Source organism: Carassius auratus, chromosome 15 (genome assembly GCF_003368295.1).
Source record: "Carassius auratus strain Wakin chromosome 15, ASM336829v1, whole genome shotgun sequence".
NCBI lineage: Eukaryota > Metazoa > Chordata > Actinopteri > Cypriniformes > Cyprinidae > Carassius > Carassius auratus.
In genome coordinates, this window is record NC_039257.1 from 11,480,943 (window position 1) to 11,499,991 (window position 19,049).

The 19,049-nt window shown below is 35.9% G+C and overlaps 1 protein-coding gene across 3 annotated transcripts; it reads left to right on the forward strand.

Annotated features, from left to right (window-relative positions):
- The first annotated feature begins 668 nt into the window (after positions 1-668).
- scn3b (sodium channel, voltage-gated, type III, beta) lies at positions 669-16,023 on the forward strand. 3 transcript variants are annotated; one of them, XM_026282371.1, is made up of 7 exons: positions 669-808; positions 7,246-7,344; positions 8,547-8,716; positions 8,803-9,037; positions 10,835-10,973; positions 13,175-13,256; positions 14,906-16,023. In XM_026282371.1, exons 2-6 carry the CDS (start codon positions 7,290-7,292, stop codon positions 13,236-13,238), a joined length of 663 nt encoding a protein of 220 aa, XP_026138156.1. In that variant the 5' UTR covers positions 669-808; positions 7,246-7,289; the 3' UTR covers positions 13,239-13,256; positions 14,906-16,023. The 3 variants fall into 3 exon arrangements, with proteins under 3 accessions (XP_026138156.1, XP_026138155.1, XP_026138154.1); XM_026282369.1 differs by lacking the exon at positions 669-808 and adding an exon at positions 6,676-6,966; XM_026282370.1 differs by lacking the exons at positions 669-808; positions 13,175-13,256 and adding an exon at positions 6,675-6,966.
- Positions 16,024-19,049: the final 3,026 nt, after the last annotated feature.

The window sequence follows — 19,049 nt, forward strand, 5'->3', positions numbered from 1 at the left end:
TTGACCAACAATTTTATTTGATAGTTTATAAATATGTATTCTTACATTTTTTCGTTTAATTATTATTATTTTAACATTAATATTATTATTATCAACATCATTACAACTAACATGAATAACAGCTACAACAACAATCTAAAAACAACAATAATAAAATCAATAATAATAACGACAATTACTATTATAATTGCTGTTGTTAAGAACAACAATGGCAACATTATTATTATATTTATTAACAACAATGAACATTATTATTACAACATTTATTATTATTATGTTATTCTTATTGGTACAACTAATATAAACAGCAACAACAATGATGACACTACCCATTATTTTTGTTGTTTTTAATAACAATGATGCTAACTTTTATTATTTTAGTTGCAACAGCAACAATAATTATTATTATTTGTGCATATTAATCTGTTAGAGCTTACTTGTTACTATAAAAAAATATTTTTCTGCCTGGCAAACACTATTCCCTTTAGGAAATGCAAATGTTTTTGCTTTTGCTTTGCTGTTTTTCTGAGTGTTTGTTTAATGTACATTATTTATGAACAGATTGTCATGCTGTATTTACGGAGGAGGTAGCTGTGATCATGCCTATTTCTGTCCTGGCTCTCTTCATTACAAACGGACAGCTGCAATACCTGAGAGAACTCCACTTGAGTAATAAACTCATAGTCAGAAATCTAGTCTACAGTCCAGCGTCGCTTATTACAGAGACCACTGTCTTATTTGCAGCGATATTGTCCTCTGTTATAGGGCTGAAGATCCACTGATATGTCCATTAAGGGAGCATCCTCCTGTAAGTGTTGTCATTTATTATTCATGCCATAGAAATGTTTTAAATGGAAAGTGTGTCCATTTGTAGATCTTCTAGAAACGTCTATTGATAATGCCTCTTAATAAATAGCAAGTATGACATCCATCTACATTAAAACTGACTGAGAGAAAAAAAATGAACTATATAGATATAATGTAGGTACTTTTTTTTAGCTTATTCCTTAGAATCACCTTTGGATAACAGTTACAGACAAGCTGGACCGGAAAAATGTATTAATGAATAGAACAGGGTGCCATATTTCACTTGCCTGTAGTTTAACAGGACGAGCAAAATTAATATAGTAAACCTGAAATGCATTTCTTAACTTTACATGGTTTACACCAGTAAATAAAGGGCCTGATATCCTTTGATTTCATTTGAAAGGTTTGTAATGTTGGACATAACACCAGACTTCCTTTAGTGCTAGACAGGCATTTCTGTTTTCATGTCCACACAGTGATGTGTGAAAATGGCTTGCATAATCTTGCTCTTGGTTGTTATTCAGTGATAACAATGTGAACTCTCCATGCAGTATGTATAAATTCTCTTGAGATATCATTATTTATTTTGTGTGCATCATTACATAAATTGCTGTACTTTCTTTGTTTCAAAAGACCATGGAATGGGAAACATTGCCACACACTTAACAGAAGATAAACAGGGCTAAAAGATGGCAAAACTTTGTTTTGACCATCTCATCAATAATATTTGATAACTGTTGCATTGCGACTTAGATCCAAAATGTTTGGTTGTTTTTCCAGTTTTGATTTTTTTCAGCCCTTTCCAGATCTTTTAGCATGTTGGGTAAGAATCAGACCTGATGGTGCTGGTAAATAATGTCTTAAGGGAGGTTTTAAAACGTGATGAGCAGAGCCACTGGTCAAGAATGGAATTACGAGGTGAGATTGATGGGAGGAGGTCAGAAGAGATATTTTTGGAGGTTTGTATGGAGAGACAGTTCAGCAGTAGGTGTTTAAAAAGCTGGAGTGTTTCCTCATGGGACATGGTTTCTAACAGAGATGGAGTAGGATGAGGCTGTAGGATGTGTTCCCTGGTGAAAATAATTTAAAAGAGGCATATGCCAGGTTTTGATTGTAATTGTATTTAAACTTCAAAGCATAAATCCAGTGGAGAGGTAGATTTTGTCAGTAGAAAGTAAAAAAGAATGCTTAAAACACACACACACACACACACACACACACACACACACATAACAGCCTCAGTATTTCTTGACCTACTCAGTATGCAGAGTGTTTCAGACAGGTCCTTTTTCTTGAGAATCATGCAGGTCATCATCACACTGAGATAATCTAGACTTACGGGCAATCTTTGTTTGAGCACATATTGACTGCCATTGAAATGGTTTATTTTGTTTAAGTTTTTTCTTTTTTACTTTAAATTGAATAAAGTTTCTTCATAACAAATTTGATTATCATAAATTTCAGTTTGAAAATGTAAAGGTCAATTACAAATGAATCACATTTTAAGATTTAAAATTTTAAAATGTGGAAATTTTCTTATTTGATGAACGACCATTTTTTATTTTATTTATTGTATTCTTCATTTTAATCACATGCCATTTCATATTTTAAATGTACAATTATCTTAAAACTTTTTATTTTCAGCTTTAAATAGGAACCCCAGATTTCTATTGAAGTTTTAAATATTTGGACTTTAGAGAGTTAAAGGAGAACCGTTTTTTATTATTTTCAATATTATTATATTATATTATACTTCTATGTAATACATGGGCTTTGGGCTTTTACTTATATAGTGTACAATGTTCATATACTTAAGCTAATAAATAGACAATAATTTTTTATCATTTTTTATTTTATTTTGTGACACTATTTCTTGTTTTAGAAAAACAGTTTTACAGATTCAGAGAGCAAATCATTTTATTTGTATATTAAATTATATATTAAAATTATTTATATTTTTTCATACAAATATTAACATACCGCTATAATAAACAGACAGGGTTTCATCCTCCACTGCTGGATGAAAGCATTACACTGGCCTGCTCTCTCCACACTGTCTTTTGCGTTGCTGTTGCCATGGTTTCTCTGCATGGTGGGTATAGCAACCAGCAGGCCTGCCATTTTTAGTCTGTGCTGAGACCAAGCCTGCTGGCAACATCTCCCTTTGCTAAGCAGTGCACTCCTGCTTCTGTATAACAGCTCTGTACAGATGAACCTCGCTGAGAGACATCCCTTTCAGTTTCATTTTACCTTACACAATTCAATTCTTGTTCCATTTCAAGAGTCGCAATAGATTGGAAAGCATCTGGCACTGGTGGAAACATGGTCTCTGTGCTGTGTGTAGAAATAATTTCTAGGTCTGTGAGCCATGTGTTCCCTTCCTGAGAGGTCGGCATAATAAAGCAGCCATAATCCCAATGATGAAATCTGTAATCCTGACCTTTGGATTTAAGCTTCACTGGGTTCCCATACATTACTACTTTAGCAAGATTAAATCGTTGTCTTTCTCATTGTAAGATTAGACACAAATCTTACGTTTGTGATAGTATCTAAACAGAGATCTCAACAAATTATCCTTCCCAGTGGTACTTTAAAGAAGAGGAATCTATTTTATAGAAAAGCAAGATGGGAGTATGTCGTTGCATATGTGAGTGCAAAGATATAGCATTTGCATATGCATTTCAAAGCCGACAGATTACTGGAGTGTTGGAAAAAACCTAATTCTCAGATGTTTTCCATTAGCCTAAGTGTTTGTCCTTATGTGCAATATTTTTATATCCTGCTGAAAGCATTTTTAAAAGGGCAATTTTTGATATTTAAGAGGTCACTGTGCTATAAACTTTCACATTAGTCTAAAAAGATCTTATATTGAAGCTAATCTGCCAAAACCACAGTTTGTAAACCGTGTAAGTTTATGAGACAATAGTATGGCAAAACAATGCCTGCTTCTACATCACTGCCTGTTTAGCCCCGCCCACTGATTGGCGCATGTAGTGTAAATGCAGAAACCAAGCAATCAACTTTATTTGATTATCTTTCATTTTAATGAAGATCCAGACCTCAGCAAGAAATGACTTAATTTTACCACAGATTCATTTACAAACAAGGCACGTTCTGACCCGGGATTTTCAGAAAGATTGAAACTAAAAGAACAATGCTTTGCTGATTTCACTGCATCTGACAGTAATGTTGGAACACTTAAGTAACTGATTTTATTACATTATCACTATTGCTTTGTCTGTTATTACAGATAGTTTTAATTTGAGTATTCATGTGTTTTTAAAGGGGGGGTGAAATGCTATTTCATGCATACTGAGTTTTTTACACTGTTAAAGAGTTGGATTCCCATGCTAAACATGGACAAAGTTTCAAAAATTATGTTGTACGTTTGAAGGAGTATTTTTGTTCCAAAAAACCTCTTCCGGTTTGTCACAAGTTTCGGAAAGTTTTTTTTGAGTATGGCTCTGTGTGACGTTAGATGGAGCGGAATTTCCTTATATGAGTCCTAAGGGAACTTCTCCCGGAAGAGCGCGCGCTCCCGTAGAGCAGAGCACTGAGAGGCTGAGCACAGACATTCATTCAGTGATCAGAGCGAGAGCGTCGCGAAAAGTCACAAAAGAAGTGTGTTTTTGGTTGCCAGGGCAAGACAACCCTGCACAGATTACCAAAAGAGAAACAGCATTAAGGGACCAGTGGATGGAGTTTATTTTTTACAGAGCATCAACGGAGTTGTGCAAGTGTTTTTGTTTGTTCCCTGCATTTCGGATTGCACATCGTTCATTTCTTAAGGATAATGCAATCCCAACGAAAAAGGGTCACGATTGTGTGTTGGAACCGCATGCGGTGAGTAAAACTGCTTCAAATATCTCTGTGTTGTTAACTTAGCTATCAGCGTGTAAGCACATCAAGTAAACAACATGCGATGTTGTCATCAAACTGCACTTTCCATATGTACAGCTTACAAAAAAAAAAAAAAAAAAAAAAAAAAAGACGACATAAAGTGGAACTTAGTCATTTTCCAAAACCGCTAAGCAAATATATACAGTTTCAGTACATACCACATAGAGACGCCTTTGCTGATGCTGCTCTTGTTAAATTTCAGCCTCGGGATCTGATTCTGGATCATTAATATACGCTGAATCTGACTGTTAGCCATGGTTTGTTTTGGTTGGTTTTGTCCTCACGGTGTCACAGCTTCCAGACGCTCTCAACGCAAAAGCCTACTGGCGCTCGTGATTCTTTAGCTCCGCCCACACTTCACGCGTCCAACAGGTTGTGTTTTTCCGGAAAAAATCGGTACAGACTATCTTTCTCTTATGAATATAACAAAACTAAAGACTTTTTGGAGTTATGAAGGATGCAGTACTACTCTATAGGTACTCAAGATTAACAGGATATTGAGTGAAAACGAGCATTTCACCCCCCCTTTAACCAATATCACTGCAGTGTCCATCTGTATGGGCTGTCAAACAAACACGTACTTCCGAGTCTACAATCCACCATTCCTATTCAAACAGAGCGTTCTGATGAGGGGGATCAAAACAGGACAGAAAATAGCCCAATACTTCTAAATTATGTTTTGGACTGTGAAAATCTTGATAACATTGTAAGTGGACTTCAGAGAACAGTACAAAATAATAAAAAAAGGTTCATGATCCCTTTAACTTGCATAGTTCGCTCAAAAATACAAATTTGCTCACTGTAGCATTGTAGAAATGTAGCATTACGTCAATTGCTCACCAGTGGATCCTCTGTGAATGGGTGCTGTCAGAATGAGAATCCAAACAGCTTAAGAAACAAACTCATCTTCATCTACATTTTGGATGACCTGAGAGCGGGAAAATTTTCAGCAAATGTTCATTTTTAGGTGAACTATTCCTTTAATATCTATGCAGTCTACAAGTTTTGTGCTGTAAGTTTGTGGCCCATTGGAACATTTGCCACATTTTTTAGTTTCAAAAAACCATTTTGCATTCGTCAGTTTCTTCAACAGTCATCATCCAAGTGGTGACTACAAACTGGAAAGGTTAGATTCGGTGTGACTCATGTAGTAATTGCAGTAATTGCGATAAAGCTGCTTCCCCGACCACGCGTAGGTTAAGTAGGACCAGCGTGTGGGTTTGAATGATGAAATGCTGTTCTCGAGCGGAGACAATTGAAGCCTACAGATGCATACAGCTCATGATGTGCTGTTCTCGCTAGGGTTGATGGATGTTGTTTATGAGGGGAGAAGAGACAAGACGATGTCTGAAGATCGGATGCTAGTGTACAACTCAGTGATCTGTGTTAAATCTGTGGGCTCTGAAGAAGCTTTGGCTTCATATCTGTCACTTTCTGTTGCCAGGACATGAGGACTCCACTGCCACCCATAAACAAATCCCTTATCGCATCGGCCTTGAATAGAACAATCCGGTATAGTGGTTAGGGCTAGTCAGATTTTAATATAGTTTAAGGTGGGTTAATTCTTCAAAGTGACAACTTAGCTACAATAATGATGCAATAACAATAATGATACAGCTCAGCTACAATTTCACTGATACAGCTTATTAAAAACTTTAAAATTTAACTGAAAACTTTAACATGTAATGTTGTCATACTGTATGTCACAATGAAACCTGCAATTAAACATTCTACTACAGGCTTTTCAGCAAAATTAAACAATTTAACAACTTTGAATCACATCAATATACAAAAAAAAAATTATAAAAAGGTGAGATGCAAAAACATAACCATTGGCCAGCCAATATTGTGATTAAAAAGGTTAAGTGAAATTATACAATTATTATAAACTTATAAATTTGTAGAAGTCAGTTTGAAAGTAGACCCAGCAGCGCATGCGCACTGAGCATGTCTGTCATGAGTAAGTGGCTATTTAGTAAGAAAACAAAGACTGGCGTGACGTCTCTTATTCTACAGCTGCGGAGTTTGAGGATGGAGCATCTGCACTGCTCCTGTGGCTGTAAAAGGAAACAAAAGGAAACAGTAATCTTTCACTGACACTTGCTGAAAGAGCTCGTTGGGGAGGCGCTGGATTTCTTTATTCCGCGCGAATTTTCTACAGGAATCATTAAGATCCACAGGTCTTTAGATTCACGAGAATCACCATGGAAATGCAGCGTCCGCTTCTGGTTAAAGACATTGACGGATGTTTGCATCTCGGTAAGAAATCTCAAACTTTTTCTTGAGAAACACGACATGTTCATTCCGTCTTGTAGACCTGTATGAAACATCAGCTCCGAGTCTGCTAGTGATATGACGTGAAATCAAATGCAATATAAATCAGTTAACGTAACAACCGCGCTGTCCGTGATGCTGAACCCATATTTAATAGGCGTTCACATCTGAATTATATAATATAAAATATAAACCGTTTAAACTCTTCAAGATCAAGTCAGTAACGGTTTTTCTTTTTTCTCTTTAACCTTACTTTACTTACAGGAAGACTCAATGTGAGACGCCGCCCTGTTGTTAGATCTCCCAGTATGTCAACTCACATGAGGCTTGTGTTGTGTTTGCTACTGCTCTTCATATTTGCTGGTAAGTGTTTTGCAATTTTAAATGAATAATTTGAATAATAAATTATGACACACGTAATTTTGCCATTTAAAACAAGGGAAGAGAGATACAGTAGCCTAATGGTGTTTTGCAAAATCTTTTCTTCATTTTTTCAGAATTTTTATAGCATTTAAATGTGTTGAACTGATCATGTTAATAATAATAACTTTTTATATAGTAAGTTTTTGTAATTTAAAGTAATTTCTAAGATAATTTGTGGTTGTGATAAGCACTACTGGATATCAGAATATCAGAACTCAATATGTATTAATGCATTTTTGTATTAATTAATTATTTATTATTTAATTATATTAAATTATTTTAATATAATTTTGTTTTGTCATATATAGCCTTTTAAATACTGTATCTCCTAGTACATAAACCTGTTAATCATACATCAGAACATTAGTACAGACAGTATGTGAGGTTCTTTTTTTAACATATCTGTTTAAAAAAAACAGGATCCCATACAGAGATGGCACTGATTCAGCTCTTAATGGTCCCATAAGTGTCAGTGACTCACACTGCTTCTCCTCACAGATTGTGGCGGTCTGGTATTAATCAGAACATTAAGAGATTTAAAATAGAATTTCATCTACCACTAACTTTGCATTCTTCGACTAGTGGCGAAATATGTCCCAACTAGTCGTTATTATTATACATCGTCTGTGCTTGTGGGATGGACAACTACATTTGCCATTTCCATTGGCCCATGTGACCCTTCAAACAGAAAAGGCGCGATCAGTCTTGACAGCTTATGCTTGAGGCTGTGGGTTATGTAACATGGCCTGCATTTCAACAATGGCAGTGAGGTTATGGTCACAGTCGAGCGAACACTCCAGAACAATCTTCACAATGGGGGGATCAATGGGGCGTTCTCTGCCGCCAATACTGAGCATGTGTCTGCAGCAATAATGTATGTTTTTGTCTGAGCGGGCATCGGGACTGATGCTGGAATTGGAGCTTGTAATGGATAATGATCTCCCTCTGCCTCTCTTTCTCGTTCTCTGATGCTCCCTTGAGAAGTCTCTGCCTCAGATTTAATTGACCTCCATAAAGTGTTTAGAGATTGAAGCTACATTTTTGGAAAGGTGTTAACTTCTCACTCCAAAGGGCATGATTGGATGTCCTATGTGTTGATGAAAGATGCATGTGTGTGGTAATACTCTGTGTGTTTTCTGCAGTTCAGGAGGTCAGACTGGTGTGTGTGGATGTGCCATCAGACACGGAGGCCACCGTAGGCGGTGTTATGAAGTTAACCTGCATCTACTGTATGAAACGAGAAGAGATCTCTGCCAAGACCAAAGTGGACTGGTTCTACAACGGTTCTGCGTCCGATTACAGAAGAATGCTTGTGAGATTACCTCTTAGCTTTTTTTGCTGCTTATTATTGTATCTACAAATGAGCATATCTGACACACAATCGTCTTCTCTGTGCAGATCTATCAGTATGATCATGAGCCGCAGGAGCCAGAGGATGCAGAAATGTACTGGAAGGGCCGTCTGAGATGGAATGGCAGCAAGGACCTGCAGGACATCTCCATTAGCATCGTAAATGTCACCGCAAATGACTCTGGCATATACGAATGTGAGGTGTCACGCTTCTTTGAGTTCGATTCATTCAAGCATACCACCAACAAGAAAATCACAATTGAACTGAAGGTAAAAATGCAAGGTAAGTGAGCGAACACTCTGCTATGTCTAGCCATATTCGATCTGATTACTTCATCTCTACAGTGTGATTTGGATGGTTGCGCCGCAGGCTGTATACTAAAAATCAGATACTGTTGACCTCATAACAGTGTCTTTCCTTCATTATTGTTTAACTGTGTCCGGATGTGTTGTTTGCGTTGTTCTAGTAATGCTGTGCTCTGTTCTGTTTTTATTGATATTTAAGCCTACTTATTGGAAGGCAGGAAGTTGTTTTCAGGGCTTTATCTAAGCAGCCACTTACCTCTCTATCTGTTGTAAGGGGTAATGTAAAGATTCTGGTTTGTATGCTATTCTCTGGATGCCTGAGATTGCTGAATGCGGAGTACTTCCTCTCACTTCAATCGAATATACTTTACTTAATGTATATTTGTCTCTATTTACTCATGCAACCGCAATGCATCATCTCTATCTGCGAGTGTCTTGGTTCACAGATAGAAATATACAATGTTGTATTTAAGTGGTGGGTTAAGAGGATATTTTGTATTGCAAGCAGCCTTCCAGAACCACAAACTTACAGTACAACTCTGCTTTTACATTCAATGCCATTTTAGATCACTGCAGTGCATGAGACATTCGTAAAGATACTCTTTATAATGTGATCACAGGTCCTTTTTGACAATTGTACAGGATTTTGTAGAATTAAATGCACTTGTTTTCTCTTAAATGTCACATACGCTGCACTATCATTGATGGATACAGTGGTTCTCACCTTTTAAAACCCATTTTGAAAATGCAGAACAGTCTGTTGATAAATTATTCATATAATCAGATCACTGTGGGTGGGCTTCTGCTCTGAAGGGTGAAGCTGAGAACCTCTGATCATGCAATCACTTGAGTTGATCTTTAAAATACAATTTAGCTTTCTTACAGTATGTCATGTAACCTTAGAGTCGTATTGTTCTCGGGGAAAGCTGACATGAAGTATCTAAAGCATGTTTGTTTCATTGTGTGTTTCTGTGTTTGCATGCAAAATGATTTACTGTAATGTCTTTTAAGGGACAGACAGAAAAATGAAATGTATCAATTTCTGCCTAATGAATACCTAACTGAACTTTAAAGGGATAGTTTACCGCAAAATGGAAATTCAATCATCATTTACTTAGCATCATCATGCCTTTACTTTTTTACCCGTTTATTTTAATTATATCCATGCAATGGAAGTCAGTGGGAACCAGAACTGTTTGGTACCAACACTCTTCAGTATATTTTTTTTAGGTTCCAAAAAAGTAAGTCATAAAAATTTGGTATTTGAATTTCCGTTTTTGGGCAAACTACCCCTTTAAATTAAAATCAACTTAATAAAATGTAAAAAAATGTATAATAATTATAATTATTATTATTACATTTTCTTACCAGCAGTTGATTCATTTGGATTCTCTGCAGATCTTCTGTGCATGCTATGCTTTTGTTCCTATAACAATAGTATATAAAAAAAGTACAGTACAACCTGGATGCAAAGCATGACTGCTCATCTCTGAGGTTACTTATAGTTGCACTTGGTTATAGTGTTCTGGTGACCTGAAATAGCTTTAATGACAATCCTAATGCATTACAGCAGATCAGCTATATTTTGACTTGCCCACTCATGCATTTTGCACTTTTGTCCTCATTTTCAGTACATTTGAGACTGTCTGAGATACTTTCTGGATGAATTCATCACAGACATGCTTAGTGGCACCATATCAGTCCGAGAGGCCTCCTCTGATTGCTCAATGAATTGTACAAAATTCCCTCTGATTGCATTTTTTCATTTTCTCAGCGAGTGTAGACACCACGGCGCTGTACTCCGAGATCATGATGTATGTGCTGCTGGTGTTTCTCACATTCTGGTTGCTGGTGGAAATGATCTACTGCTACAGGAAGATCTCTAAATCAGAGGAGCTGGCTCAGGACACTGCGTGAGTATTACATTATCACGTGTCTTCAGTTACAATCTTAGGTTTACAAGTTTGAGGGGACCATTTAAAGGAGTAGTTCACCCAAAAATTTAAATTTGCTAAAAACGTACTCACTCTCAGGCCATCCAAGACGTAGATGAGTTTGTTACTTCACCAGAACAGATTTGGAGAATTTTGCCATACATCACTTGCCCTGCAGTGAATGGGTGCCGTCAGAATGAGAGTTCAAACTGCTGATAAAAACATCACAATAATCCACAAGTAGTCCACACGACTCCAGCACATCAATTAATGTCTTGTAAAGTGAAAATCTGTGTGTTGGTATGAAGTAAATCCATTATTAAGGCATTAAACTGTCCCTTCTGGTCAAAATCCCAGTCCATAATTCATTATAATGCTTATTTCAGTGAAAAATCCCATCCTCTGTTGTCTTCTCACATTAAAATCCACTGACATACTTGTTTAGAACTGTTTTGGGCTGTTTTCACTTGAACAGGGCTTGGTCTGTGCATATTTCTCTCTTAATTCAGACAAGAGACAACTTTTCCACTGGTGAAAGCAATGTTATGGATAGAGAATGATGGAGTTTAGCTGGAAGCGATGATTTAAAGTTAAAAACACCTTGATGGACTTGTTTCTCACAAATGTCACAAGATGGTTTCTGATGGACTGGAGTCATGTGAATGATTTGTGGATTATTGTGGTGTTTTTTTGTTTTTTTTTTATCAACTGTTTGGACACTCATTCTGAAGGCACCCATTCGCTGCAGAGGATTCATTGGTGAGCAAGTGATGCAATGCTTAATTTCTACAAATCTGTTCTGCTGAAGAAACAAACGCATCTATATCTTGGGTGACCTGAGGTTGAATCAATTTGAACAAATATTCATTTTTAGGTAAACTATTCCTACATCCATCAAAATGTATCTATATTTACTAAATTATTCAAAGCTCTCCATGGAAACGTAGGATAAAATAAATTCTTACTCCGACATGACATTCGGTCAATATAGACTAAACTAGAAGGTTCGATCATTAGTGATAAATTTAACACCGTATTCAGGAGATTGAGTTGTTTTGGATCCATGATAGACTACATTACACACAAAAACAGGCATGCACACACACCGATACGGTTAATAGACATAAGTGCTTTAAAAGCGTGCATTAGTGTGACTCAATCCCATCAGTCATGCAGAGCATATGGGAAATAAAGTGGTGGCCTGTCAGCCTTACCTGTTGTAATCAGATTCCAAACTGATACTCGTTGATCTTACTGTCATTTGACACAGCATTGGACCATTTAAGCCTCTTTTCTTTCTACTCTTTCTTTACCACTGCTTAGTTTGTTGTCAGTCATTTCTTCTTGATTTGTTTGTCGGTCATATGAATACACTATGTGATTATATTGCTGTCCTCACTCTGCCAACAGGAAAAATACACGGAGATCCCCAAACTTCAGCATCGAGTTTTCAAAATCAGAGTCACTGAATATTATAGCGATAATTCAGCCAAAAAATAAATTGTCATTGATTACTTGCCTCATGTCATTCCAGACCTGTATGGTGTCACTTTTTTTTTACTCTCTTCAAAAAATAAATTTGTGAACAATCATTGCACCGCTTGTCATACAATGACCACATAGTGATTATTGGTGAATAATGACTTACATTTGTACTTAAATTAATTGTATTATATTTTAAGGGTTAATCTGCATATTTTGGAGCCCTTGTCCACTATGAACTGTCTTTATATAGCACAGATATATATAGCAGAAAAGAAATGTTTACCTAAAACGTGCATCTGTTAATATCTTAATGCAATTTTTATTAAAGACAACAATATATTTATAATAAATTCTATTTTAATAATTTGTTATATTGTATTTTTTTTTTTAATGGCTCAACCAAAATACATCAGGTTTCCCTGACAATTTTAAGCATTAGGTGAGGTACAGTACAGTAGGAATATCCTTAAAATGATTTATTGTGCAAGAGGTGCATTAAAAATACTTTCGTGTTACATGGAAACAAACACCATACAGATTTGGAATGACATGATGAGTAAAAAAAATTAAAAGCTATAATTTGGTTGAACAGTGGCTTTAATGTGGTGATGGTAGGAGTCCTGGTTAAGTTGGTGCCGCAGTGCACCCTCAACTCTTAGTTTTTGCCTTCTTCTTTTGTACCTATTTGTCTACAGGACAGACTACTTAGCCATTCCCTCTGAAAATAAAGAAAACCCGGGTCCCGCTGTAACGGAATAAAGTTCTCACACCTTTACGGTATTTTTGCATTTCCCTCTCAGTTAGAAACATCATTAACAATTCCTCACTCATCCAGAGTAGCTGACTAGAGCCCATCCACTATCACTGTCTGTTTCTCTTTCATTGTTCACATCCTTTCTTAAAGGGGCCATGACATGTTGTTGTTGTTATTATTATTATTATTATTATTATTTAATATGTTCCTTGAAGTTTACTTATAATTTTAACGTTTTTTGCACAAAAAACCCCAAAACAAAACAAATTAAAATATGAAAAAATTACTTTCAACCCCTTATTCTGACCCTCTCTCTAAACGAACTGTTTTAAGGGGTGTGTCCTTTAAGGCTTGTCAGTAATTGGTCACTGTTATGATTGGCTAACATCATAGCATAGGAAACCGTTTCAACAGTAATTTATATTTTCTTTTGACGCAACGCGAGTCGCGACCCTCACCTTTAGCGTAATCAAGTGTCAGCCTTTGAGCGACTGAGTGCTGGTGGGCAGGGCCTGCGGTGAGAAGATGACTATTCATCGATTTCTTGCTCTGGAGGCAATGTTTATGCAAATGTCTGTGCCCCTGTGATGCCAAACGAGCTGTTTTTCGAACTTTGTTTATAATGAGGAGATGGTTTTTAAGCTATGAAGTTTACAGGGTGTTTTAATAGTACAAAGACCTCTTATATGCCAAAAGATAAAGGCAAATTTGATTTCTCATGTCATGACCCCTTTAACATCACCGGATTTTCATTCCCATCCCATGCCACTCTTCTGTCTCCAAGCAATTACTAACTACAGCTAATCTCTCAAGATAATTCAATGAGAAGTAAATTACAGCCACGGTAATGCTTACAGTAGGTCAGGGTTTGTACTCTTTGTTATCTCCTTGATCGATGGTTTTACATTGTGTAAAGTGATTTGGAATATGAGAATGCATTGATAGATGTGATATGACATGGATCCGTTTATTCTAAATTGCACTGCTCGATTTTTTTATTTACTTTTTTTAATTTGTATTTCTATGCAGCTTCCTGCAATGTCATCTGATATGTTTTATCAGAACTGGAGTGATTTGTAATTTGAGGAGGACTTTTTGTTGCTGATGGGGGTTATGTAACATCCTCTTCTAATAGAAAACCCTGTGGAGTTTTCTACAAAAATGATTTGAGTTTTGTGGAAGTGTAGATATTTATTAATGGAACACAATGGCATTTCTAAAAATGTTTTTTTTTTTTTTTTTTTCACTACTATTTTAATTTTCATATTAAATGTAATTTCATAGAAATAGTTAAAAGTTAATAACATAGGCCTATATTATTATTATTTATTTATTATTATTTTTTTTTTTAAGAATAGCTGCATGGTTGCAATTTTAAACTTTTTTATTATTATTCCAACTTTCTAATAATTTAGAAAAATAAACTAATTTTTTTTTTTTAACCTTTTTTTAATTAATTAATTTTATTTTATTTTTTTAAGAATAGCTTTTTTTTTTTATATATACAAAAACAAAATCAAACAAAATGTTTGTGGGACAGTAATTCTAATAATCTTTATCTAATAATCAAATTGAAATTTCTATGTTTATATAGATATATAGATTGATAGATTGATTCATGGCGCAATATATATCTCCGCTAACCAAATCTGGACATTGCTTTTTGTTTCAGGTACTGACGATTCTTAATAGCAACCAGTTTAAAATGGAGACCAGGCACTGATCTTGTTCTGACACTGCTCTGAGAAACCAGGAAAACCTGCCAAATCAAATCCCTCTCATCTTGATAATGTGATGTGCGGAACAAACTCTCGACTGCTTCATTATCTCCCGCTGCCTCAGTGGAGGTCAGCAGTAACACACGTCTAATCTCAGACTGATCAGGATCTGTATGTGTCCGTCCTCAACTCTTGCCTTAGTAGAGACACAAATACAGCAGCCCAGAGCTGAAGAGCTATCATACTGCCTATAGACGCACTTTTCTTAATCAAATGTCAATCATTACTGTCACAGTGCCCTTGTGAGCCTTTCCCTCTTTGGTATACGCTGTTCTTACTCTTTTGATAGAAATAGATGAAGATAAGTCTGGATTCTAATTAGACTTGGTTTTTATTGTATTTTCTATACAAGGAACCCCTTTGTAGTATTTTGGGTTTTTATTACTTTTTATTTAAAAAACAAACAAACTCCGCTTTGCCACTTTGCAATCAGTCATCAGTGAAACAGCTGTAATGAGGACATACGGTGTACAGCAGTGTCATTTGTGTTTACATTGGTCATAGCAGTCGGTTTGTCTTCTGCATCTTTCAGCATTAAAGCCAGATTAATACTGAACGGCATAATTATGACATTATTCAAACAATGGCAGTTTGTACTGAAGCCACATTGCCTAACCTGTTGTTATTGTTCAGTGATGTTCAGCAGCAGCAGTGAGTAATCTGTACACTTTAAACACTTGCTTTATAATTCTACATGCTCCTTTCAGATTGACTGTGAACAGTTGTTGGAACTAATAACACAATCTATTCAGCTGTTAAAAGAACACTTGACTATGTGTTTGTATTTCCCTTTTCCACTGTTGCTATAATGAATTTATAGATTTGGATATTTCATGTATTCTTTCTATTGGTGCCGGTTTGCTGCTGTTAACTTTGCCTTTTGCATTGTTTTATATAGGTCACAGTTGCCGCCACAGAAACACTGCGCTTGCTCTACCCTGTTATGATAGAGCTGCTCATCACTTGTCAAAGCTTGTCATGTATATTAAACCAGGTGATGCATTCCAAAAAATGTCTGAATACTTGTTATTTTGAGTCAGTTCCCCCCAGCCTTAACATATGGCATGTCATATGTGTGTGCTAACTCACACACACACTTTTTTTTTTAAGTTAAAGCTTTGAGAAAGCATGCTAGATTATCAACACCTTAGACAACCACAGTTACCATAGACTATATCGTATGTGCACTTATAAATCACATGTAAAGTATGTGGTAAAAAGCAAATTATCTTACAACGCTGATCATGTTTTCTGAATTAATTTCATAGCTGATCTGTATGATCACACATTGTGAACAACTATTCTAGTTATATAATGAATATGTAATGTCACTAATGAACAGAGAGGGCATTGTCAACAATGGTCTTTGTCTCCCTCTGTGGTTCATACAGTGTAACTGTAGTTGACTGAACTAGACGTTTAAGGCACACTAACCTTTTGATATACACTTTTCGTTTTTTTTGGCTGTTTAGAGGATTTAAAACTCACATTTTGTGCATTTACGTTTAATGAATAGTTTAGAACAGTTAAGACAAAGGCAACTTCTCAAAATATGAAAGTGTCACACGTCACAAATACAGACCAATACATCAGCATATTGAGGTCACAAAAAAATTTCTATTTTATATTTATCCCACACTTATCAATGTAAGAAACTCTTAGAAAATAACTATCAGAACTTAGTAAAAAATACATTTCAACCAACTGAAGTTAAACTGACGTGAATGCAATCTCATAACACGTTCCACTAGTGTCTACCAACTAGAAAATGTCCAGAAAAATAATTAAATGTGTCACATATCGGGTCATTCTTCAATTAGAGTGGCACAAACAGTGACAGAGGTTATATATTTCTTCAGTTAAAGTTTTATTTCCGGTAATGTAACGAACATTTTTACATGGTTTTTGTTAACTATATGTCTACATACCCGAGGGCATTTTATAAACTGACAACTACATACATATTTACATATTTCTGCTATGTATTCTTTTACCACAAGAGTGCAGTGCTTTTATTTCGAGTACGATAGAAGATGCTAGCACTAAAAACACTGCGGGTCAGCGACTTCTCTCACGATGATCTTTAATATTCAACGACACATTAAATGGATCTACAGAGACAGATTTTGTTCAGTAAGGTCGGTGTGCTCCTCTTAAGTAAAAAAAAAGACTCTTTGTTTTTTCTGGTAATTGCCTCTCAAAGTTTAGAGATTAGGGACAGAAGAAAAGAGAGTCCCGCTGATTAAAGTGCTCTCAGAACATTTCCTTACAAAGCGGCGCGAGCCCCTACTGAACTCATTTTAAGACGCGTTACAGTGGAACGTATTTTCAACTCCGAGATCTGTAAGATTGAATAATGGCAGAGAATTAGAAAGAGGTAAAAATCTATTTCTTAGAAATTGAGAGGATCTATCACGACCAAAACCCAGAGGGGGCGTAGATGATCTGATGCACTGCAGGCCAGGCAGAAAACCCGACGCACCTCAGTGAGTTCACTTCACTCTGATCTGATTCGATTCGCTGGAGCCTCAAAGAGTTTTTTTCTCTCTCTCTTGCAAGAAGCGCTACTGTATAAAAGGACATCATTACTGTTGGGGTGTTGGAGGGGAAAATACCTTCTCGCAGCTTAAATTATTTTCTCACCGACTCCATGGAAACGTTGTATAGCTGTATAATATGAGTCCACTCTTCACTGTAAAACGAAACCACTGCTACTTTCATATTTGGTATCACTCCGCGGACTCGCGCTCTGTCATTTCATACAAACTCAGCTGCCCCAGTTTTATCATATTGAAGGGATACTCCACCCCTAAATATTTTTTTTTTTGTCATTAATCACTTACCCCCATGTCGTTCTAAACCCCGTAAAAGCTTCGTTCGTCTTCGGAAAACAATTTAAGATATTTTGGATGAAAACCGGGAGGCTTGTGACTGTCCCATATACTGCCAAGTAATTTACACTGTCAAAGTTCAGAAAAGTATGAAAGAGGTCGTCAGAATAGTCCGTCTGCCATCAGTGGTTCAACCGTAATGTTATGAAGCTGAGAATACTTTTTGTGCAGGAAGAAAACAAAAATAATGACTTTACTCAACAATTCCTCTCCTCGGTTTCTCTCCACATCACCGTAGCTCCATTTTGGAGATTATGAGCTGAATGCAGGCAAAACATCTTAAATTGTGTTCTGACAAATTTATTTAAAAAGACGAACAAAGCTTTTATGGGTTTGGAAAGACTTGGGGGTACGTGATCAATGACAAAAAATTCTTCACAATCTCAATTTTGGGGTGGAGTATACCTTTAATTTTCGATTGTAGTGAAAATTAATCCCATGTACTAAAATATTATAATTTTTACTAATATTATAGCAGATGTTGTTTTGTGGACCTTTTTTATGTGGAATTTAGCATTTCTATGGGCAAAACAATTTTTTTTTTTTCATTTATATTTCACAGAGGAAAGAAAGTCATACAGGTTTGTAACAACATTGGTTGAGAAAAATATAAGAATTCCTTCTTTTTTAAGTGAACAATTCTAAATAATATTGAAAAATAAACAATAATCTTATTTTAAAAAAGGAGGACATTTTTTTTTCCAAAAGGAGGTTTCCCCAGCAATCTCATAGAAAAGAAATGTTTGATTCTCCAAAGAACCATTCAGTAAACAATTCTTAAAAGAAGCCCCCACTAAAGAACCACTGACTACACATGTGATATAAAGTATAATCCAAGGCCTATTCATTTATTGACAGTGAAAGTCTGTATAAAAGAAACAGTTTGTCTAAGAGAATAATTATGAGTTATTTTCAGGCATAGAAATATGCAATGCACACTGACACTGCACAGGTATTTAAACCGTGGAAGACATTGCTGCCTACTTTATTTCAGTATAATTATTTTCAACTGAAATGCAATATTGAATAGAGGGCGGGCTTTTATTTTTGCGCTCCTCCTCTACATTGCTCAATCGCAACAAACTAATGGTTGGAGGGGTGTGGTAAAGGATATTCTGACCAAACTGTCAAACTGACGTCATCAGAG

Coding starts and splice junctions, on each gene's coding strand:
- scn3b (XM_026282369.1), top strand. CDS start 6,912: ATGGAAATGCAGCGTCCGCTTCTGGTTAAAGACATTGACGGATGTTTG. Junction 9,038..10,834: donor ACTGAAGGTAAAAATGCAAG/GTAAGTGAGCGA, acceptor TCATTTTCTCAG/CGAGTGTAGACACCACGGCG. Junction 10,974..13,174: donor GAGCTGGCTCAGGACACTGC/GTGAGTATTACA, acceptor ATTTGTCTACAG/GACAGACTACTTAGCCATTC.